The sequence below is a fragment of the Anolis carolinensis genome, chromosome 5 (assembly GCF_035594765.1).
Source record: "Anolis carolinensis isolate JA03-04 chromosome 5, rAnoCar3.1.pri, whole genome shotgun sequence".
In the NCBI taxonomy this organism is placed as follows: Eukaryota; Metazoa; Chordata; class Lepidosauria; order Squamata; family Dactyloidae; genus Anolis; species Anolis carolinensis.
In genome coordinates this window covers 19953865-19978975 of record NC_085845.1, presented here as the reverse complement: position 1 = coordinate 19978975, position 25111 = coordinate 19953865, and the positions used below count along the sequence as shown (strand labels likewise).

Below are 25111 nucleotides of genomic sequence, written 5' to 3'. Positions count from 1 at the left end.
GGATGTACACATTTAGTGTATAACATTCCATTGGTGTTTGTGAAGTTGTCTGCATGTTGCTTTTACAAGTCTGCCTTGAACATATACAAGGAATCCTAACTTCTCCATCCACAGACTCCCCCACTGATCTTGCTGTGTCAAAGATCTCCTGAAATTCTTTCACAGATTCTGTGCGGATCTCCCTGGCTTTTTCTAAGAGACTGTCAACATGTTGCAGACTAAAAAAATGTCCACATCTATTGTTTGTAATGTTTTCTGATGACAGAAGCTTTCTTGGTATGTGTATGATTACTACAAATCCAGCATTCAGAACAGCTAAAAGATGTCCAGCTTGGGAAGGAGTCTCACTGTTGTATAGAGTACTCTCTTTTAGTTCTTCAAGTGTTCTCACCACCATACTGTACAGTTCAACAAAACATAAAACTGCATGATATCACTCAAACCAACGGGTTTCACAAAACAGAAACAGGCTACTTACTCTTGATTCAGGAAAACCGTATTTTATATTTTTCTACAATAGTTCCAGTCTGATGAATTATGGTCTAAAGCAGGGGTCCCCAAACTAAGGCCTGGGGGCCGGATGCGGCCCTCCGAGGTCATTTACCTGGCCCCCGCCCTCAGTTTTATAATATATTGTATATACATATAATATTGGTAATAATATTATAATGTAATACAATATAACACTAATAATAATAATAATAATAATATATAATATAATAATATTAATTATATATTCTATATTACATATAATATTACTAATAATATTACAGTATAGTGGTATAGTTCAATATAGTAATATATAATGCTAATATTGTGCTATGCTAATAATATAATATATTGTATGTACATATAATTTGTAAGCCACTCTGAGTCCCCTTTGGGGTGAGAAGGGTGTGATACAAACGTAGTAAATAAATGCAGTAAATAATAAATAAATAAATAAATAAATAAATTATTTTTAGACTTAGGCTCGCCCAAAGTCTGAAATGACTTGAAGGCACACAACAACAACAACAACAACAACAACAACAACAACCCTAATTAACTTGACTATCTCATTGGCCAGAAGCAGGACCACACTTCTCATTGAAATCCTGATAAATGTATGTTGGTTAAAATTGTTTTTATTTTTAAATAATGTATTGTTCTTTCGTTGTTGTTGTTGTTGTTGTTGTTGTTGTTGTTTTTGCACTACAAATAAGACATAGGCAGTATGCATAGGAATTTGTTCGTTTGTTTTTTTTCAAATGATATTCCGGCCCCTCAACAGTCCGAAGGATTGTGGACCGGCCCTCGGCTTAAAAAGTTTGAGGACACCTGGTCTAAAGAAATTGCACACAGGTGATACTGTACCTTGGCAGTTTCTGATAGGTGGAATGCTGCAAGTCTAGATTTAGGCTAGATTTAGTGAGTGAGCAGGTGTGTGCATGGCTCTGTGGTTCATTCTACGGCTGTAATGGTCACCACAACTATCTCTCAACCAATTAATCTAAAGTAATTTCTTAAGTAACATTCCTATCCTTAGATGAATTTTCTATTATAAAGCCAGTTAACTGTGTGTCTCACAAACTGATTCCTTTGTTTCTGAATTGGACCTCAGACAGAGATGGTTTCTTAGCCTCTTTAAAATACCACCTTTCTGCTTTTTCCTCCATATACTAGCTGTTTAGGATGTGGTATGAGATTCATACCATGAGATATTTCCATGAGATTCATCAGGAATGACAAAACTGACCCTTCAGCTGTTACATATATGTCTCCCTGTGTTTTATGGGGGAAAGAGATAAGAATGCTTCTCAACAGACCAAATAACTTCCTTGAACAGATCGATACCCACAGCTAACCCAATTCTTTCTGCACACATGTTTTTATTCTCCTAATCCTGTGGATAAAGGCTACAGTAAAACACTAAAGTGAAAAATGAGTAGAATATTGGGAACTTAGTGAGTTTCTTCTGTTTGTGCATATGGCAAACATTTTAAGATTGCTTTGGAAAGGAACAAAATCCCTTTGTTGTCATGGAATCTGTGTGGGAGCAAAGGAAAACTACTCCCTGAAATGCTGACCATTTGATGGATTCCTACATGTTTACAAAATTCAGATATACTGAAGCACCAAGAATGCTCAAAGAGAAAAGTTAATAACTTATGCCTCTGAAGAAACACTCCATTTTGAAGAAAAATAAATCGCAGTCTCAGAGATCCACAGAGAGTTATGAATGAATACAAACCTATATTATGTTCATGGGGTAGTCTTAGCTCATCACTAACATTTTGGATTCAGTGTGTCAATTCCATCTGCAACTAAACAACTGCAATCTGTAACCAGAAACTTCCTAGTGTTACTACCTTTTACCAGACACTGAATATTGGTTAACATCTACATTTAGGGATATGCAAATGGACTGGTGGAAATGGAGCCTTCTCCTTCTGCAGAATGTTTTCCAGAGGACACAGCTGAAAAGCTGGTGTGGGACGAAGCAAGGAATGCCTCCTATGTAAATGGATTTTCTGTGTGTCTATGTATTAGGATTCATTGTCTCTGTATTACGATTTGTTGATTGTATAATTTTGTTAATTTGGTTGTTGATTATTATTATGCATACTCTTTTTTTCTCTGTGGTAAGACATCCTGAGTCCCTTTGGGGAGAGGGGGCGGGATATAAATAAATCCTATTATTATAAAGCTATTATTATTATTTGATCCTCCTTTCCTCTGCATGCTGGTCATCCTATTTAGTAGGGTCTTCTAGATTTCTGTATAGCAGTGGGCTAGAAGTTTATTTATTTATTTACTTACAACATTTCTACCCCGCCTTTTTCACCCGAGGAGACTCAAGGCAGCTATAAAGAAAAGGTGAGGGAAAACTACTCTTTTTAGTGCATCTGCATACACTTGTCTCTGGATCCAGTCCACTGTACCTTTAATTCCAGCCCATAGTCCTCATAGAATGTAACAGAGTGATCTGGAGATTCCACAACAAAACACATCACATCACTCTCTTATAAATTGCTGTCTATAGGGTAAGGGGTTTGACCTCATATAAATACCTATAGGACATTTCTTTCACAGTGATCAAATTTTCTAGGACTTTTTCATGAGGGTTACTTGATTTTTACTCAAGCAAGATCTGTAACCATGGAAACAGATTCAGGAGTAAAAATGAACATTTCTTCTGGCAGTTCTCAAATTTTATTTCTACTTCTGTTTTGGTTTAAACAGAAACATATTCAACAATTATCATGAAGATTTCTTTTTAAAAAAGAAAGAAGGCAAGGAATAAGAAACTCATATTGTACCGGTTAAAGAAAATGATATCTTGCCTTCATATGAATCATTGATTTTCTGGGGAAATTTAATTTTAAGAAGCATGAAGCGCTAAATGAAAATATGTATGATGAATACAACACAATTGTATTTTTAAATTAGCTTGTGTCTCAGACCAAGAAGATGGGTCTTAAAAGCAAAGTAGTAAACTAATGAACAAAATCAAACAGATCAACAGTAGTTTCATCTGCATGTACAATTCATGTCTTCTGTGAAAGGAATGGTTTCAAACTTTGTATATTCCCATAGTTCCTATGTTCTAAAAAAATCTCAACAATTTTATTGCATTAATAGCTCTTTCCATGGAAACCAGAAATTATACTATAAAAGTTGGGAATGAAAATGACAAAGTATATCCTTTCATTGGCTATATAGTAGAAAAGACAATGTCCTGTAGGTTATTGGGAAATTAACATTTGATTTCTATTGGAAATAAAAACAAGCAACAGAAATACTAGATTTCAATTGTAGTATGGACACTCAGCCATATTGTATTAACATGAAAACTTTTACATATAACCAAAATACAGGAATGCATTTTTAAAAGCCATTTAAAAGCTTTTCATGGTCATTGCATAAAATTGCAAAAATGAATGTTGTGTTGAAAAGCAATATTCAAGTTTCCCTGTTCCTACATTTTAGAACATATAATAAGTATGTGTGCCCCATGGCATACTCAAGATGGAAATCATATTTTTAAAATATTTCAAAAAATATTTGGGAAAAATGTGTGTCCTGTGTTCAAAAACACTGATGGGAAGAATCCTGGACTGAGGAGAATCATACCTTCAGTCCTCTATTACATGATGAATAATCATAGTCAAAAGAACAATATAATATTCACTAGAGTGTAGAACATTAACCGATGGATGCCTACCAAAACATTAGGAAGAATATCTTTACTGTAAGAGCTATTTGACAGTAGAATAGATTGTCTCCAAGGATGGTGGATTCTCCCACTTTGGAGATCTTTGAAAAGAGGTTGGAAGGACACCTTTTAGGAGTGTTTTAACTGTGTATTCCTGGAAGGAGGTGAGACTAGATCTTGTTCTGTATATTTGTTGTCACCTATATGCTAGAATGTGAGATAAAGACAAAAATTTATAAAATGCATCTTACTAAAAATGCTGTAAAGCTGAATGTGAGACCGTGACACTACTTTGTTCATAAATTATGATCTAGGCAACTGCAATGTCAAGATGAAAGTTTGTGGCATGCAAGATTTTGTATTTAGCAGAACTCCTCCCTCAGGCAGAACATAATTAAAAACAGAGAAATTGATGTGTTCTGGCTGAGAGAGGGCAGAGTGTTTAGCCTTGTCCACAGTCTGTTTCTGTCTTAAGATGACACAAGGAAAATATCTTAGAGACTACATTAAGAAAACAGACTTTATTTTAACAATGTTATGCAGATTTTTTTGTCTAGACAGCTCTCCAAGATGGCTCATATAAAATAAGAGCTAACAGCAGCATGACAATATATGGCATTAAAAACCCGCACAGAATAATGTTTTAATTTTTAAAACAACAGCCAGTGCAATACCTCTGCAATGTAAAGTCTTTCTTGCTCACTGGGAGACAAGTGCCCATAATTGAAAAAGACAAAAAAAGGGGTCAAGGGTTCCAAGATTTTATCCTCATAACCTTTCTGTGGTAGCAAATGTAAAAGTGAGAGAAGTGTATTAGATTTTCTAAAGGGGTTATAAAAGTGAACTTTCTAGAATATTTGGAAGAAACCAGCTATGGGAGGCAAAAAGTCTTGTCGTATCCTGTCTTCAAACTCAAACCAGCCCTTTTGCTTTCGCTTTCCCTCTACAAAGGACAGCAATCATAGAAACAAATATATAGATTAATGGGATTCTTGCATTTGTTGACCACCCTACCCTGTGTGTATAGAACCTTACCACCTTATTACATTGAGAAATTTCCCAGTTGTAGGACACTTCTATTCAAACATGGAGAGGCACTGAGCTCATCAAACGAGTTAAATTACTTCTGGTAGTCATGCATAGCCATCTATGGTTGGAAAAAGGCAGAAGTGTCCTGAAAGGAGGGGATTCCGGCAATCAATCTCAACATATTGTGAAATTTCCCCCCATAGGACACTTCTGCCTCTTTTCTAGTATGGAGAGGCATGGAGCTCATCACATATTCCAGGGTTGAAAGTGTTTAATGTCCTGAAAGAAGGGAACTCTGAACATGGCCCTGCAATCATATTCAGAGTTCCTACCTCTTAGCACACTTTACTCACATCTTTACAACTGAAAAATAGGTATGATGGGAACCATCAAAGTTTCTTGTCCTGTTTCATTGTCTAACTGTCCATAATCTCTTGTATCCTCTGGGGTTTGATGCAAATCAATATGATCCCATGGAAAACAATGGTTTTAATCTGGATCACTTGAATTACTGTCTCTTGTACTCTTTTGGGTTCCATGCAAATCAACAGGATTCAGTGGAAAACAATGGGTTTAACCTGGATCACTGTCTCTTGTATCCTCTGGGGATTTTGAGCAGAACATTTTTTTTCCCATGGAAAGAAGTGGTTTTAAACTGGTGTCAGCCTCCTTTAATGTAAGGGGCTTTGGGAAGGGCAAGGGATCTCTTGCTTTTCAGATATTGTTTTCTCCTGATTAAAAATAATAAAAAAACACGAAACTGACCTTGTGATGAATATAAAATGAATGTATTGCCAGCTCTCAAGTTTCCAAGTGTGAGTGTCATGGGGAGGCAGAATGTGAAATGGGACTGTTGACGATTTTATTTATTTATTTATTTATTTATTTATTTATTTACAGCATTTATATTCCGCCCTTCTCACCCCGAAGGGGACTCAGGGTGGATCACATTACACATATAGGCAAACATTCAATGCCTTTAACATAGGACAAAGACAAACAACATAGCTCCGAGCGGGCCTCGAACTCATGGTCAGAGTGATTGATTGCAGTTAATTGCAGCTGGTTTGCTCTCCCGTCTGCGCCACAGCCCTGGGCTGATTTAAGAGGGGCAATTCTCTACTTTTAAGGGAGGTCACCCATGCTTTCACATCTCAATGTGATGAGGTCGTAAAAGTGAAAACAAGCCAATGGGTGGAACAGTTACTTTGGTCTCTAAGTTAATATAATTTGTTGTCCCTGTCTGTCCTTTTGAGGATAGTCCCACAGGCCATGAATAAATCCCTCTTAAAAGTACTGTAACATTTCAAGAGAACCCCTTTTGCACATCTTCAATTCATTTGCAATTTTTTAGCATTTCTCAGTAACAATGCAAATTCTGGTTTTCTAGGCCAAAATCTACTCAACATAAACCCATCATGACTCCCTGTAAATCTAGGTCCTCAATGGGAAGGACCATGAGGATGCAGAATAGGTCTCCACAGTCACTTATGGAAACCATCACACTCTACCACTGGAAGACAATCATATTTGGCACTATGATGAATAGTACAATACCTGTGTGATCTGTAGCTTTCATCAAAACAGATATTCAAAAGCTATATTTTGTAAACTTCTTTATTCCTACCACATCAGCAAGCTTCAATCTATCCTCTCTGCTCCCTTGTATTTTACTGCTTTCTTGCAAGTCTTCATTTTCCTACAAATCATTGTGCTGTAAAAGGAAATGTCAATGGGAATATGGGAAATGGACCAAGCCAAACCACTGAATGATTACACGGTTTAACCATAACAGCCTTTCATAGCTTTATCTGGAGACATAGGTGATAAAATGTTTTGCATGCAAAACATTGAGCTTTGCCAAGATGCTATGATGTGTTCCCATTTAAAATTCTCAGAGCCAAGGACTTGCTTTTTACTATATGTCGCATATTTACAGGGAGTAATATTGTTAACTGTGGTATCATTCTGTTACATGAAAAACCACGCGAGACAAGAGATCATGTAGGCATATTTCAAATATCTTTAAATATTTTTCAGACCATCAGCTTCTGCGTACTTCTGTTGTGTCTTATTTGGCTGAAAACATTTGCAGGAATCCACACGTTTTAAATGCCTCTATTCTCATAAAGCCATGCTGCTTCTATCAGACATGTCACAGATCATTCAACTTTGTTAATTAAGCCAGGCATTCAGAAAGCAAATACTTAAACAGGAGTAATTCCTCACCTTCTACCTTCCTTATTAATAGCACAGTTAATCCTTCCATCCATGGTAATTCCATCCAGCAGAATTTAAAAACTTCCCATAGCAACACAAGAGAAAGACCATCATAATATAGATTACACTGTTTATCTGTTTTCACAAAACCCATATTAAAAACCAAACATCATTAAGCTTTTTACAACCCATTTATTCACATTATCAGCCTCAGTGAATGTGATGCAAGCAAGATGTTCACAACTGCCAACAGTAAAATAAAAAGCATTGTTTTGATTGGCTGCATTTGGTGGAAGAAGCTGGTAATGTCATGTGAGGATGAATCAACTTGGCATTCATCGCTGTGATACATTGTGCAATAATCACAACTGATGCAGTGCATTGCTATAGCATATTATGTGCACGTGGAACAAAATGGATGCCTTGCAAATGGACACGCCAATGAGGGAAGGCAAAAGAGAGACAAAAAGACACTTAGGGAAACAACAAAAAGATAACTCTTGTTTCAAAGTCTGACGGCACTCAGGAGACTACATATTTAGCTTCAACAAATGTGAAGCACTGATCTTAAACCACGGGACTTTTCTTGCTGGCTTTATATTATCATTACTTTGGCCGAGACTTTTCCCAGTCACTTTATCCTATCATTAGAATTGAAAATCTTATTCCACAACCTTACACAATTCTTCCTTTCATACAATAGACTTAAAGGGAAAACAATTTAGATGGCCTACGCTTGCAACTTAATGTTGTTTCTTAAGCTTCCCCTGGAAAGTATTCAAATATATGGGGAACTTCCCTCCAGACTTTGAGTTATCATATGGTCGCTCACCTTTCCTGACAACTCTATGAACTTCCCTGTGCTTATCAACTGTAGCTGCACCGGACAAAGGACAGACCAAAGTTGGGAAAGAAATGTGTGTCAGAAACCATTAGCTACAAACACGTTACAGGCAATATGCAACACTGCTGGTTGCATATTGACCTTAGGGGTGTTTCATCTCTATCAGCATGCCATGCTACAGCACATGAACACATATAGTCATCTTTACAACACAGAGCAGAATTTAAGAGACTCACATAATTGCCTGCGAGAGGGAACAGGAGCACTTCCATAAGCTGTGCCCTGTAAATAAAACACATTTTTTTGGAGCGGGGGGTGTTAGCATCAACAATCACAGGATTTTTAAAAAATGAAAAATATTGATGGCACTGAAGAGAGAGAGAAAGACTTCCGATAAATAACGCATCTTGTTTACCAAGGCAAGGAAGAAATTGCAGCATACGACAGGCACCTTCAAAGCTGTCAGAAGAGCTAGGATTACATATTAATGTGGCCTCTTTCAAAAACAGGATTCATTATACTGGATGTTTAACAGAAGTAATGAGACTCTCTTTGCTTCAAATAAATAGCAATACTCCACAATAAAGTCAGCTTCCAATTGTTTTACAATATTTGAGTATGTGTTTAAATGGCTCCTGTATCTACAACCATCACAGAGAAATTCTGTTTCTGTAAATGATCAAAATGATAATGATACAGACCTGGCTCTGTTGTTAAACAAAGTGAATGATTTATCTCTAACAGCAGATGCCAATGGTAGCAAGGTATTAGAAGAAAGATCTGCACATATAGTAGTTAGTCTGCTTTTTTTCAGATGCAGTGCTTTTAGAACACTGTCCCATCACTTTGTTCAAGGAAATTGAAACTGCCATTTAAGATGGCTTTGTACATGGGACAAGGGGAAACCATAACTTCTTCTTCACCCCAGGCATCATACCGTCTTGGAATACCTATGCAGGGATATGTGGCTGAGTATTGGCAGTCACTTGAACATGACTGCAAATGTTTATTTGTGAGCTTTCCCAAAAATAATTTGTAATCTTCAGCATTCACATGGGAATCCTGACAGCAACCCCATGTTAGACATTCATTACACAATGTCCACATTTGCATATCATAACAAGCTATCATTGGTAACTCATGGATTTTTTGGACTTATCCCCCCAAAAGTGGGAGAAACCACCCTTATTCAATCTGTTAACTACCAATGCAAGCCATGGTATCATTTATTCAGATCTGTCTTGCTGTGGAGAGCAAAGCTAGAGCTAAAAATCCATGTTAGGAAATCTACATGTTGCTAACTTAGAAACTCAGGGTTTTTGAACTGTCAGTTTAGAAATTTAGAAATTCTTACTAACAAAAAGTCAAACAAGTTTGAGAAGTCATAATTTTAAAAAAAACCCCAAAAAACAGGGGGGGGGGGTTTACACTATGTGAGTTTTCCAGCATGTTGCCCTGCCCTGTGTCCTTATAGTTATTTAGATATGTCAGAAAATGTATTATTATTATGAGTAATATGAAGAAACTACTCTGAGTGAACATGAAATACCTGTTTTAGGATTCCTTCATGTCTACTAGAGTGAAATCTAATGGAAGATTTTCTCTATTACCATCTTCTGGGATTCAGCCTGAAGCTAAAGATACCCACACTCTCCCTGTCTTCTATACAGGAAAAAGTAAGAAAATATATAACTTTGTTTATTGTTCCTTTTACCTTCTTTTTGTCTTTTTCCTGAAAGTCTTCTATATTCATTTATTCAACAACTGCCAATCCAACAAAAAGCTGATATACCCCTGAGCATCATCTCTGATTTTTTTTCTTCCTTCCTTCTTATCTCTTTCTCTCCCTTTTCTGGAATAGGCTTAGTGGTTAACCGCTACATTGCCATTTTCTCTAGTTTCTCAAACAAGGATTTTTTGGGGAAAGCACAGACCTCACACCTGTTCCCCTGCCCTGCCCCAATTACTTTTGTTTTTTTAAAAAAATAGTGATTTGGACCCATATTACACATACCACATTCCTGAATTTTTGAAAAATATGCAAGTGTTGTAGCCATCACTTTCAGCAGTATATCTTTTCACAGAATAGCATCTGTCCTGACAGAATATGGTTGGTTCAGTAACTTTCAGCTGAATACTCATCAATCGTTTATGATCTAGAAGGGTTTGTCCCCTGAACTCCACAGTTGTAGAGAGATTTAGTGTTGGAATTCCTAGGAATACACTAGCACTCTAAAGCAGTGAGTACTGCTATGAATATCCACATAAACCATAGCATACTAACATCTTCATCACTGATCTAAAAAAGTTGCTTGCTCAACTCATGACTCAAGAATTGAATGCCCACCATGAATAATGAGGCCAGACAGATTTCTCCTAAAACTGTTTATGATTTAATTTCTGAGAATTAAACTAAGATGACAGGAGAGAAATTTGATGTTCGTTTTAGCTGAGAGACAGGTATTGACGACTTTCAGACTTTCCTTGGGCAAAAAGACTTTACCCTGAGTAAAATCCATCTCCATGGGTAGCTCACTCCAGCCAGACGTTTTCTGGAAGAACATCCCAGTGGCACTTCCTCACAAGCCCAAAAAGTTTACAAGAGACAGCAAACCCCCAGTTAATCCCAAGAGCACCATCTTTCACAATCTCCCAAGTCTCAGAACCTAGAGAGAGACCATTCTAGTGACCTCCCTTCACCTCAAAAAAGAAGTGCCAAGACAAACACCAACTCTTCTTTTCCCCACAATACCAATAACAACCTATTTTTATATGGACACTGCCTTATGCCAAACTCCAATCTCCCTCAGATAGGAGCATGGGATAGGAGAAAAACTACTTGGTACAAAGAAAAGATTCCTTCCCGGCCCTAATAAGTAATTAGCATTCACTTGTATTGTGCTAAGGACCAAAGAGTGGTTTGCCAAGCTCCAAATGGTCTGTGGAGAGGGGAGATCAGCCTTATATAGAGCTGGCCACATCTCCTCCTCCACATGCCAGGACTGACCCAAACGCTAGGCACCATATGTTACAGGCTGGTCCACAACTATTAAGGACCTCATCCCGCAAATGGGCGGGGCGGGGTAGTGGAAAAGAATAATCTTCTAAGAGAGCATTCAGTGGTCTTTCGTTTCCAAAGGAAATTGAGAATTTAACAATATTTCCCATCCCACCATAAATATGCAGTTTCAGCCCTTTCTATGTCTCTATACACTTTAAAGACGAAGTACACCAGAAACAGTCCTGTGTCATTTGATGGACTCCAAGGGATTCTGTCTTTAAAGTGAATAGAAATGATAAGAAGATGACTCCTCCCCTTTCCCCTCCTCCTTGTGGAATGAGGTCATACATTGTCATATAACCCAGTTCAAAGCAGATAATCTGGCATTAGAAACTAGATTATATAGCAGCATAGATCCAGCCTCCAAACTAAATTCCACTTAGTTCAGTGGGTCCCCAGGTGTTTTGGCCTACAACTCCCAGATATCCCAGCCAGTATACCAGCTGTTAGGATTTCTGGGTGCTGAAGGCCAAAACATCTGGGGACCCACAAGTTGAGAACCACTGACTTAGTTCAATAGAACTGACAGTCTAATTGGTGTGCAAAGGATTATTGTTAATGGCCTGAACATGACTATACCACTGAATCATAGGATTTACCTGTGTTTCGACTCTCCAGTGATTAGTTGAATCACTGGGTCTACTCTAGTTGGAGTTAACCAATAGAATTAAGGTCATTTTTTATTTACAGTTTTGTCTCCCTATGGTGGCTAAATGGATTTATTTAATAAAGATCATCAGGGTATTGTGGGAGTGTACCAGCGTGCTCTCCATCACTCTCTTGCTCTCATTCATCATTGCTTTGAACTTAATTATGCTGAACCAACTGTACATCCTCTTCTTGTAGCAGCCACTCAGTATTAAATCAAGTGTGTTTGATTACCCAAGGCATGCCAGATAGAATGAGGATTTTATACACCAAAGCAGCAGGTTATGTTGTTTCTTTCTCCAAATTCATTCATGCAGTCAGTCATTTGTATCTTTAAAAAAACATTTGGCCCAAGACAAATCTCAGATTGCCTTCTTAAAAACAATATCAATTTTTAATCCATTTCAGGCCAAAGCTTGGCATTATTTTATATTCACGTATCAGAAGATGGAATGAAAAATGCTACAGAAAACTCTCAAGGGAATGCGCCATTATTTAGCAGAGTTTTTCTGTTTTGCCCAGACAAGTTCTGCTTCCTGGCAGTGTTTACACTAATGATTTAGTAAGCCATCCAGCTTAGGTGACTGTGATGCTTTCTCTCAAGGGGAAACACAGTAAAAGACCTAGGCTGCTCTTCTTGCTGTTTTTTTTAAAAAAAAATAGAAAAGAGGGATCCATAAAGTACTCTCTTCAATAAAGAAGAGAATATAAGATGTGTAAATGATTGCTCTTTGATATCTGGCAACAAAATATCATATAACAGTGCCACGTGAATGTATTAGTGTTTTCTTTAATATGTACTTATACATCTATAAGAATTTGTATCTGTGTGTCGACAGCAGAAGAAATAATCAGGTTCTAGGATTCTGAGGACCAACTGTCTGTCTTGAAGACCCAACGTGGACAAGATCATCCCCAAAAACCAAAAATTCAGAAAAAGTTAAATCAAGTTTTTGTTTTGTTTTGTTATGGATTTGGATTTAAAGTGGGCAAGTGGGGGGTTACAAAGAAACCCAGATTTCTGGGACTTCAATGAGTTTAAAAATTGCCTAGAGAGGTGGTAGGTGCTTCTCTGAACATCTTGAAAAAGAGGTTGGGGTGCTTTAATTGGAAATTCTGCATTGAGCATGGGGTTTGACTAAATGGCCACTAAGCCTTCTTCCAGTTCTATGGTTTTATGATTCTGTAGCTCTTTTTGGCATTCTATTAATGACATAATTTCAGCTTCAAAAAATCCTTTTCCCATTATTCTATTTCTTTCCTAATGCTGCAACCCTTCCATCTGGGCAATACTTCCCACCTTCTCATTCTGAGACTGGAAACAAGCCTAGCTGAAGAGGAAATACCCTTGCAATAAATGTGTATTTATCTATTTCCATATGCTCCTCCTACCCACCCCATCCCCCGCATTATCATTAATTGGTACCATTGCTGGTGCATAGATTATTTCCAGATTAATGTGGATATTTGCTTTTAGCATGCATGAAGAGAAGTCCAAATATATTAGTTGGAAATATATCCCTATTTGTCATTTCTTTATATAGATTATTGATGTATATATAAATTTGAATTTAATATCCTTATGACATCACAAATAATAAAGCTCATTGGTCTTTTTCTCTCAGATTTTTAATAACATATTTGAATAAAAATCAAATGAAAATAGCCTCTGGAGTAAATATAGCAAAAACCGTTGACACAAGTACTAAAATAAATCTATTCCTTCCACAAATAACTTTCTAAACAGTGGGATAACTGAATAAGGAAGACATATTTCTGTCTTAAAATCAACTGTAAATATTTTACTAGGAGTGTCTTGGCACATTTTCAGCTCTAAAACTAATGAAAACATTTGGCTAAGATTTCAGCAGTCTGAAGCATGGGGTGAACAATCCTAAATAATATAATACTATAATGAACAATGAGTTTAACCACCTGCATAAATGCTGCTCCTTCTGTATGACTGACATCTACAGATGGCATCAACAGATCAACAGCTTTTAAGAAAAATATTGTCATTAGCAGTTGTCTGAATCTACTATTGATGAATTTCAAGCAAGTCAACACTTACTTGACTATTCCAGACTGATATTTCTTCCAAAACATTATCTTTCCTGCCAGCATTTAATATATGATCTTTTGAAACACTGGCTGTCCATTCTCCTCCTACAGAAATACCCTTCAGCTAACAGTGTAAATCATACATTAGCTGGGGTAAGAGGCCAAAGCTGAACATGAAACAGAACTCCAATATGACACCTGTAGACACAAACCAGCGAGCATTTATTTGGCTGTGGGGGATTGCTCCGTCAAGTAAGATATTTGGTCTCCCTGCCAGATTCCTTCTCCTGATATTTCATTCTGAGCTGTCTCAGGATGGAGCTTTAGCTTTGCTCTAGGTCATAATATTTCTGTTCATGATACTGTTACACTCTCCCAAAATTCATTTAAAAGCAATCAGAGAAATTCCCCTCTTGCTGCTTTCTATCACACACTAAATGTTTCATATTAATTTAACACCTTGCTTACAAGAAAAATACAAGCTTTCACCTTAGCCTTGTTTTTTTTTTAATAACTAGAGAAAAGATACATTTGGAATTCAGTTTTATGGCATTCAGAAATAATCTATATCAAAGGAACAAAGGAAGCTGATTTAGACTGGTCAAATATAGGTCACCTAGCCCAATATTTTTTGGCAGGAGATATCCATGGTCTTTCTCACCCCTTACCATCTGCTTCACTTAAATTAAGATTTCAGGGACTGTGCTTTATGCATGTAAAACAGCTCTACTGTGATATAACCTGGCATATGATCCCTTATATTCTCTACCATCAATTGACGTACGGGACATGTCTTGACACATCAATAAAAATGAAAGAGAATGAAGTATGCTACCCCATCACACTTGAAAGAGAGTAGATTGCGCAAACAGACAAAACATAAAAGCCGATATGAGGAGTTTACCTATATGGCTGTAGTATTGAATAATGGTCTCTACCACTTTTTTTCTAGCAAGCACCATATCTTTTAACAAATCAATAGGTATATCATGTAATCACTATGCTGAAAATCTGTACAATTTGTTTTTGCCTCGTGAATATGAATGAGAAATTAGTTGATTTTTTTTAAAAAAGTATGAGCTTGCCAAAATTAGTAAATTTTGAAAAATGGAATTTGATCCTCTAAAAATGAGAACTTTAAAGTCTGTGATAGGTCCACCTTAAACTCACCATGAATCAAAAATGAATTGAAAAACACAACAACAAAAATGACAAAATCACATTGTGTGAGTATGCTGGAAAAGACTGTGTTGTGATACCTGCTCGGGGTCTATGTGTTAGATCCAGTTCCTACAGATCTATGACTTGAATGCTTGAGTGTCCATAAAGAAAGGCATGGTATAAATTAAACCAGTGGTTCCCAAACTTATTTGGCCTACCGCCCCCTTTCCAGAAAAAATATTACTCAGAGCCCTGGAAATTAATCTTTTTTAAATTTTAATAGCAAGTAAACAGAAAGATATATGTACCTGTGGCCATCAGTGCTCCCCTGGATTGCTACAGAGACCACCAGGGGGCGGTAGCACCCACTTTGGGAATCACTGAATTAAGCAGACAAACAAGCAAACATGTCTTATGATGTCATCATATAGGGCTTGAATCAGCAGCATATACCAATATAGCCCGAAGTCACCCATAGAGCCAGCTGGCTCCCATGAGACAATGTTGTGCTGGCTCTGTGGGTGAAGGAGGGTGGAACCGCCATGCTGCCGTCATTGCAGTGGCAACATGGGGAAGCTATGCATCTATGGGAGGATGCTGTGTGCTCTACGTCATGTGTGCTCACTCTTCCCCATGTGATCAGCCTCTTGGTGAGCAATGTGGGTGATGCAAGGCGAGATGTGGGGCGCTGGATTCCCCATGCCTCATGGCAAAGCGGAGCACTGCTGCCTCCTGCCACCGGCCATCTGATGAGGTCATTTGTTTAAATTATTTAATAATTATTTTGAGTGTAAATTATCTTTAACTTTTTAATTTTTAGTGAGGACAGCATCCAGCAATTCAATTGCAGATTTGCAATCTAGAGTTACAAGCCTGCAATTGCTTCATATTCAGACATGTTATGTATTCATGACTGTAGCACTAGTGAAGGCAAATAGGGCATTTCAGGATTGTGAAAATGCTCCTCTCCTAGCCCTGAGTTATGGGTTCACCACAGCTCAGGAGCAGAGACTTGTCATGAGGTTGATTCTTTTGGTTATTAATAAAAAGATATATAATATTATCTATAATTTTGATTTATTGTATGCTATCCTGAGATCTTTGAATATATGGGGGTCAGACAATATTCAATAAAGAAATAAATAAATACGATTCTTAATAAATAGAAAATGAAATTAGTGTAAAATGTAGTTCGGTAACTCTTTTGTCATGTCAGAAGAATATTGAATACCACATGGTAAGTGGTTTTATCTTATGAGAGCAGAAGTTAAGGGAAATAATACATGAAAAGTGGAAAAGTAAGCCTGGTGGTTTCAATACACGTTTTCAATTTGGATACCCATAAGATTCAAATTATTGAACAGGATCACTATCTTTAGATTATGGCCAAAGCACAGTGACCAGAGGCAGAAAGTTAATTTTAAAATTATCTGTGTCTGTCCATGCTTCAAAAATGCCCTGCCCTTAAGGTTTAATCAGCAGGGTTAGTATAATTAAAAGGTAAGCTGACTAATTATGGCCAAAATGCCAAATGGAGTTGTTCAGGGTAAGAGTGTCACCTCCAACTGTTTTATTTGACTTTCAACAAACACAAATTGAAATAACTACCAGTGGCCCACTTTCTTTGTAGCCAAAGTTTTTGACTGCAATATTCATCAGACTGTTATTTCTTACATGAATGATCTACCCTCATAGTCTGACTCTATGAGTAACTGAAGCAGGGATTCAATTAAATTAATAGATGTGAACATTCCCACTTGATATGGGCATTCTATTAAATCATAATTAAATATTTCAATAGAAGAGTGAGTTAGACATTCCTTTGTTAAAAATTTGGTCAGATCAAAAGGAGAGAGCTTCCTGTATGCCTATGGCAGTAGTGGAACAAGTGTGGCCTGTGCGCTGCACACACTGCCAAGCTACATTACTCCTTTCAACTCCATACAATTATAGCATTTCGAAACAACTGTAACTGTCACCAGTGCATTCTATGAAATCCAGAAATCTGTAATTCAGAAAGGCAATAGATCAGAGAATTTTAAATACCTCTGTGATCCAGGTTTTCCTTGGAAAGAGTCGTGTCATTTAAACTTATTTCAAAGTATTGAAACTCTGCCATGTGAAAGAACACTAAGATCCAGAGTGGGTTCACTGTCCTGTCAATATGTAAGTCTCTAGCAATCACAGCTCCCAAGTATCAATAAAGCAATATTTTAGTTCAACATCCTTTTCTCAGTGGTGTCGGTCTATATTAGGAATGTTCCAAACCTCCAAACCTCCTATCATGACATAAGAAAATAAAGGTTGAGAAACAGAAGGTGAAGGCAATCTCAATTTGCACTTTAAATTATGTACACTGGTCTGTCATGGAGCCAGATCCCAGGGCTGAATTTCCAAGCCCTGAATCTGACTTCATAACATAAAACAACCCTGCAAGCACCTGGCGGGAGGAGATAAAATGAGCCTGGGAACTCAGAGTTGAAAGTATAAACAATTATAATTGCTGTAGTGCGTGGGAATAGAAATCATGGTAGAAATGTGATCCCGAAGGTGGGGTTTGATGATGATATTTGCGTGTGATATTACGTTGCATCAGAAGTGATAAAATTAGATGTATGTAAACATTAGGTCATTCTCGACTTTTCCAAAGTCATGTATTCTTCAATAAAGATTGAATTTGAGAGCAGCTATCTTTGATCTGCGTTCAGACTGGTCCTTTGAAGTGAGCCTGACATTAAAGTCGAGAATCCATTTCTCACCCTCCTGCGGAATTCGCAGTGAAGTGATAATGAGTGAAGAAGGAGATCAAAGCCCAAATGGGGCAGAGAGGCCTTTGCAAGGGGCCCGGCCGAAGAGAGTTCAGACTGGTCCTTTGAAGTGAGCCTGACACTGGTCATTAGACTGAATTTATAAACTAATGAAATTATCTTTGAGAAGCAGGAAGAATAAACATTTTCCCCCTTGTTTAAGCTTTAGAAAATATACAAGGTGCGTTCAGACTGGTCCTTTGAAGTGAGCCTGACACTGGTCATTAGACTGAATTTATAAACTAATGAAATTATCTTTGAGAAGCAGGAAGAATAAACATTTTCCCCCTTGTTTAAGCTTTAGAAAATATACAAGGTTCGTTACCAGTGAGGAAAAAGAGGCATTTCACCTTATATATCACTTTTTCGTGGCCAATGCAGTGCATTCAAGGGTGAGCAGTTCCTCCCGCCCCCAAATTTCTTAATGGAAATTTAATAGTGTATTTTTGTAAATGGCCTAATTAACATTTTACATAAATGTGCTTTACAATTAGATATTAGTGTTTTGTGCTCCAGAGACTCAGTAATGTGTTCCCTTGGATAATTTTTACAAATAACAAATCCTGCCAAGATATTGCTTGTGAAACCCAATGGGGCTCTTTCGGGCAAGGGAGCGGATTTAAAAATTAAAAATTCATTAAGAATTCCACTTTCACTTCACCTTTAGAAGGTGGTGTCTCAATGACATTTGGGAATGAAAAGATAAGTAAGCCCATATAAGGCTTTTTACAATGTTTCCAATGACTAAGACTTCAGCAGTTAATGATGTCAATTTATAAAGTGAGTTGAAGACATATAAGCCAAGATATTATTTGTATAATCTGGCTATTTGAAGTGGTTAGCTTTGTTTTAGGATAAGGCAGGGCTTCTTTACAAACATGAATTAAGGTATTTATCTGTTTTATTAATTAAAACCTACCAGTATAACTCACCCCATAGGAACCAATGTAATGTATTGGCTTGAGTGCTAGACTACAATTATGGAGAGCAGAGTTTGAATCCCTACTCAGCGTTGAAATCCCCTGGGTACGTCACACTCCCTCAGCCTCAGAGGAAGCCAATGGCAACTCTCTTTTGAACAAATCTTGTTAAGAAAATCTAAGGGTTGCCATAAACTGGAAACAACTTGAATGTCACAGCAACACTTACAGTCTTGCCACACATCAAAGGATCTTCCAGCACTGGGCTTTAGCACAGCAGGTTAAACGACTAGCTACAGTAAATCTTGTCAATCCAAGGTTGACAGTTTGAAGCCCGGGTCAGGTTGAGCTCCTGGCCTTTAGCCCAGCTTCCACCAATGTAGTAGTTCAAAAGCAAAAAATGTGAGTAGATAAATAGGTATCACTTAAAAACGGGAGATATTTTAAGGCGTCCATAAGAAAAAATGCCAGAAAAATGCCGGCGATTTAACCAAAAAAGGAGGAAGTTTATGAACAAAGCTCTTCAGAAGGGAGATGGAGTGACAGCACCCCCCCCCCCCCCCCAAGGTGGTCAGAACCAAGCACAAGCCTCTGAGATGCCGAAGATGGGAAATGCCTATATATACCTCCTTCTCTGTAAAATTGTCTGTCTTGTCTATGTATAAACAGCATTGAATGTTTGCCATATATGTATGTTCTGTGATCCACCCTGAGTCCCCTTTGGGGTGAGAAGAGTACAATATAAATACTGTGACTAAATAAATAAATTTAACTTAATTAAAAATAATAATATTAATATCTCAACAGACTAAAGCCAAAGTCAATATTGAGATAAATGAAAATAAACCACTTCAGAACTAGTTAAGATAATTTAAGGCTATGCCCATCTGGAGGAAATAATCTTAGCCAACTTTAGAATCAATCCTTTTAAAAGTTGACAGCAGAAAGTCATCAGCATTGGCATCAGTAAGGAGGTAAGGCCCGTTGTTTACGCATTAGTAAAGAAGCCTAGAATTGCCCCCTTACTAATGTGAGCAACTATTTTTGATATCACAGGGCGAAAGTTGCATTTGAGATGGTAGTGATATAATAATATATTTGGGATCAGGCTTTTTAAAATCCAATATACCATTTAGCCCAATTCAAACAATATATGTAAAAATCTATATATAATTATATAACGTAGCATTTTCATCCATTGGGAGCAGTTTGTTTAATATTGCTGTAAAAGAAGTAGTAATTTTGTTTATAAAACTTTTATCATGATTTAATAATCTTTTTTCCTTCCACTGTTCAATTTGTGTGAGGAATTAAATATTCCTCATTTGAGAATACTATTGCTAGATTTTATTTTATTTTTGTCTCCCAAAAATATTGTTTTAAATATTTGAATGGCTTTATCTTAGGATCCTTTATGTGTTGGTCTACTATGTGGTGGAGGAGGGAAATAGGAGAAGACACAACAATGAGCAACATTCTGGAGAAACAAAATTTCTCAACTGGAGGGAATTCTTTATTTCTTGATATCTATTGCAGGTCATCAGAAGATAAATGTGATGCATTGAGCTCTAGTAGGAAAACAGGGATTGGTAATTCCCTCAACACTAGCATTTTTGCAGATGTCTTGTAATCAATACACACCACTTATTTTAAAACTCAGCTGGCACTTCATGAATGCAAAACCCACCAGCAGCACTACCAACAACAAAAGCCTTGTACAACTATAATACAATTGCATCAAACAAGGACATTTTTTGTGTTCTGCTCTTGTTACAGCAATGTTAAATGAATTGTTTCCCAGAATGGAAAACAACATATATCGATAGTTTGAAATAATGTTTGGGCAGAAAGGTTCTTTTTTTTTTTTTTGGTTTGGGTTTTGTTTTTGTTTTGTTTTTTAAAAAAAGCATTTCTTATCTGGTTGCCATGGAAAACAGCACCACTGCTGAACATGGTTTTAGCAATAATTGATAGGAGATGTTTTTCTAAATTGAGGTATGGGGAGAGGGAACATTTGGAAAACACTAATTTACAGCTGATAGTACAAAATAGTACAAAATATATGTATGATTTTACATTTATCTAAAGTCAGGTGAGAATATATGGTTTCTTTACTGTGGTGCAAAGTAGTAGTTGAAAAAAATCTACCATATACTGTATACTGACATATACACTGAACACTTGTTTTGGGGACAAAAATATTGATTTTGATGTGGCCCGATGAGAGGTTGAAGGTTGAAAATCAGAGTTGAGGATTCCTTACTTTGACTGTTGGATATATCAACCCAGGGGTCTTGGATTAATTTTTGACAAAAAGACATGAATAGCTCAATTGATGTTTTTAATTTGTAAAAGTGCTGCAAGTCACTCTGGCCCATCCTCTGTTTGGATATCAGCCAACATATTAAATCAAGAAACAGCATTTTAAGATCTACAGAAATACTTGCAGGAACACCTCAGAAAGCAAGAGTCCAAAAGTGGCAGGTTAAAACCCGGAATCAAAATCCATGGCTGATACCGGATGAGAAACTCCCTCCTGAGCACACAAAAGACTGGGCTCTGGGACGATAAGATGCAAAGCCAATCTTAAGAAATGGGGCTACAAAGTAGAGTCCACAATATGCGAGTGTGGAGAAGAGCAAACCTTACTACAATACAACCTGATTCCTGCCATATGTGCAATGGAGGACCTTTTCACTGAGACACCAGAAGCACTCCAAGTGGCCAGCTTCTGATAATAGAAAATCTAGTACAGTATAACGCCAAGTTTTTAACATTTTTTTTCAAATACATTATGACTGTACCCTCAATTTTCCTCTGACATGATGAATAAATTTAAAAAAAAATGTAAAGGTCCATGCAATAAGGCATCACATAGCATCAATTATGTGATCTGAACAATATGCACAATTTCTTGCAAACACGAACTTTCTTGACATTCACAGAAAATAGCTTGCCTGTCTCACCAGGATGCAGTTTTCTTTTTTGCAGTTTCTGGTTTTTGCTTACATGAATGATAGAGATATTGATTTGCATCTCTAATGCTGTTTATATAAAGTGGTCAATGGCAAGGTTTGTGTAGAAAACCTCAAATAATTCAACAATTGCATTCAATACCTGTGAACATGTTCAGTACATTTCAATGTGAGCTTCTTGTCTTTGAAGTGAGCCTATGATTGAAAAGTTAGCATTTGAAGAGTCTGGCATGTCAAGGCTGCAAAGAAGTGTAAAAATTTAAAAAATGAAGGTGGGGGTAAGGGGCGCGTGAAAGGCTTCATCCTTTAAAAGGCAACCTTCAGCAGCCTGACAGTGCAATTGCCTGATGTTTCAATTTGATTGTGTGTCAGGATATCATTACTACTTGTCTTGCTGCTGCTACAACTCACATTTGCATTGATGATGGTTTTGCAAAACAACATTAATGAAGAGATGTGTATTGTTAAGAATTGACAAGACTGCCGAGGAATTGTTTTAGAGAAGAGGTTTTGAAAGACAGAATAAACCCACTCAAAAAACATCCTCTTCACAATGTGGATGAGAATCCTCTTCTTTATTGCCTTGCATTTAGATCCTGCTCTTTCTCAAATAATTCAAAATCAGAACACACAGTTCTCCATTTGTATTACAATCTCATGATAATCCTTAAAGGTAGGTCAAGCAAGACTGATGCAGGGATTCAAACTTGTAGACAAGAAATAGATGAGACATGCAAAGATCAATAGACATGTTTTTTTTTTAATTTAATTCTGACTGTTGCCCAACAAGATGTAATGCAGGCATCAAGGTATGAAAGTGGATATGTTTGTATGTTGAAAAAGAAGAGCTGTGGTCTTCCCAATTATCAACTATGACCTACAGGTTGCATACACTTTTACAGGTAGAAGAGAAAGTAATGTCCTTTGCTTTCCCTTCAGTCTATAAGCGATGTGCCGGGCAGATGAAACATAGAGATAGCAGATAGGGAGAGTCACCTAGACCAGGCACGGGGAAACTTTCTAACTTGGGGGCCTCATGGCGGGCCAGAGTGAGGTGGATGGGCCAGGAGGGAGGAGGTTCTCCCCAAGACCCCTCTTCCCTGCCCTTTCCTCCCTTTCCTCTTCTCTTTCGAAGTCAGAAAGTGAAGGAAAGACAGGAAACGTTTGGATCCCAAAAGGGTTGACCTTAGTCAGGATGAGGTGGTGGACAGGAGAGAAAAGGTGTATCCATGAGACCCCTTATTGCCTACTCCTGATATATAATCCTAGAATCCTTGAGCTGGAAGAGATCCCCAAGGGTCATCCAGCCCACCATCTCCCATGCAGGAAGGCACAATCAAAGCACTTCCAATAGACGGCCTCTGCAGAAAAGCCTCCAGAGAAGGAGACTCCACCACACTTGGAGGCAGCCTATGCCACTCTCCAGACAGTTCTTCCTAATCTTTTCAGTTGAATCCTTTCCCCTGCCATTTGAACCCATTGCTGCCTTGTGCCCTAGTCTTTAGGGCAGCAGAGAGTCAGTTTTTCCCCTCTTCCTCCTCAATGGGACACCCTTCCAAATCTTGAAACATGATTCTCATGTTCCCTCTCTACCGTATCTTCTCCCTGGTAAACATCCCCAAGGAGGAAGGAAAAAGAGAAGGATGGAAGGGAGGAAGAGAAGGATGGAAGGAAGGGTGGAAGGGAATGAAGGGAAAGACAAAAGGGAAGGAAGGAAGGAAGGAAGGAAGGAAGGAAGGAAGGAAGGAAGGAAGGAGGGAGGGAGGGAGGGAGGGAGGGAGGGATAGGATAGGATAGGATAGGATAGGATAGGATAGGATAGGATAGGATAGGATAGGATAGGATAGGATAGGATAGGATAGGATAGGATAGGATAGGATAGGATAGGATAGGATAGGATAGGATAGGATGGTGAGACAGAGGAGGGCCTGAACAAAGAGGCCATGGGGCCACATTCTTGCCCATACCTGACCTAGACCATGGACAAGCAAGAAAAGTACAGTATATCAGAGGATATACTTGAGGGAAATTCTAACTCAAGAAGAAACATACAGATGCTTGTTCAATGTGTGTATGTAGATATGCAAATGAGAATATGTGCCTCTCTCTAAGAGAAAGAAAAAAATTAAAGAAAGAGAACTGGTATCTTAAGGAATGTAAGCCTACCACCCCGCTGGCATCTGTTCCTACTGCATGCATTCCCTATAATGGTATTTTAGGTAATTGTGACAATGATCTCATTGTTATATGTCATCAAATCAACTATAACTTAGAACAGGTCTGCTCAACTTGTTAGTAGTAAAAGGCCAAAATTAGTTAGGCTAAGCCTCTTGGCACTGCAAATAAGTTTTTAGCACCTCACTTTCCAAATAAGGTACAATTAGTTATTAATTAGAAGTGTTGTTGTGTGCCTTCAAGTCATTTCAGACTTAGGATGACTTTGAGTCAACCGTATCATAAAGTTTTCTTGTTAGTATTTATTCAAAGTAGATTTGTCCTTGTCTTCCTCTGAGACTGAGAGTGTGTGACTTGCCTATGAGTTAGTTAAGAGACATAATTTGAAGTTCAAACTACTCCACTGTGCTTTCTGAATTCCTTCCTTCTCTGTTTCCTACCTACCTTTCTTTCTTCCTTTTCTCCCTCCCTCCCTCCTTCCTTTCCTTTCTTTTTCCACCCCCTCCCCCTTTCCTTTCCTTCTTTCCTCCTTTCTCCTACAAGCCTCTTACAAGCCCCCAGATAGTAAGGGAAAGCCCTCCAGGCCCCCAAGAAAGATAAGAAAGCAAACCACTACAGACCCTCGGGACGTATAGGAAAGACAATCCCACCAGCCCCACAACATGAATAGAAATGGCAACCCCTCCAAACGGCGGCAGGCGGGGGCAATTGGCGGGTCACACAACTGGTTCCACTGGCCAGATGTTGTATAAGCCTGATGTAGGGTGACTCTGAATAACAGACTTCTGTTCTTAATGGCTCTGCTCAAGTCTTGAAAACTTAGAGCTGCAGCTTCCAATACAGTTTTTTTTTTTTAGAAAAAAGGGGAAAAAAGATGGAAGATGTTCTCTCATTGCTAAATGGAGAGGAGGGATTAAGTTAAATAAAATCAACATCTGTTTATTGTGGGAAGATACTCCAAGGAAAATATCTACATGCCTAAATCTTGTTAATCATAGCTACTTTGAACACA

At 37.7% G+C, this 25111-nt stretch overlaps 1 protein-coding gene and 1 long non-coding RNA gene across 4 annotated transcripts in view; one reads left to right on the top strand and one right to left on the bottom strand.

Moving 5' to 3' along the window:
• The window catches only part of ccser1 (coiled-coil serine rich protein 1), an 815269-nt gene that overhangs the window by 169850 nt on the left and 620308 nt on the right, over positions 1–25111 (bottom strand). The window contains exon 10 of one of the 3 annotated variants that reach the window (XM_062983630.1): positions 8528–8573. The exons of the other annotated variants lie outside the window; for them this stretch is intronic. Coding sequence (XP_062839700.1) covers positions 8528–8573 — 46 coding nt within the window. The remainder of the gene's footprint in view (positions 1–8527; positions 8574–25111) is intronic. 3 annotated transcript variants of the gene reach the window in all.
• The window catches only part of LOC134299767 (uncharacterized), a 95342-nt gene that overhangs the window by 63034 nt on the left and 7197 nt on the right, over positions 1–25111 (top strand). The gene's annotated exons all lie outside the window — the stretch shown is intronic.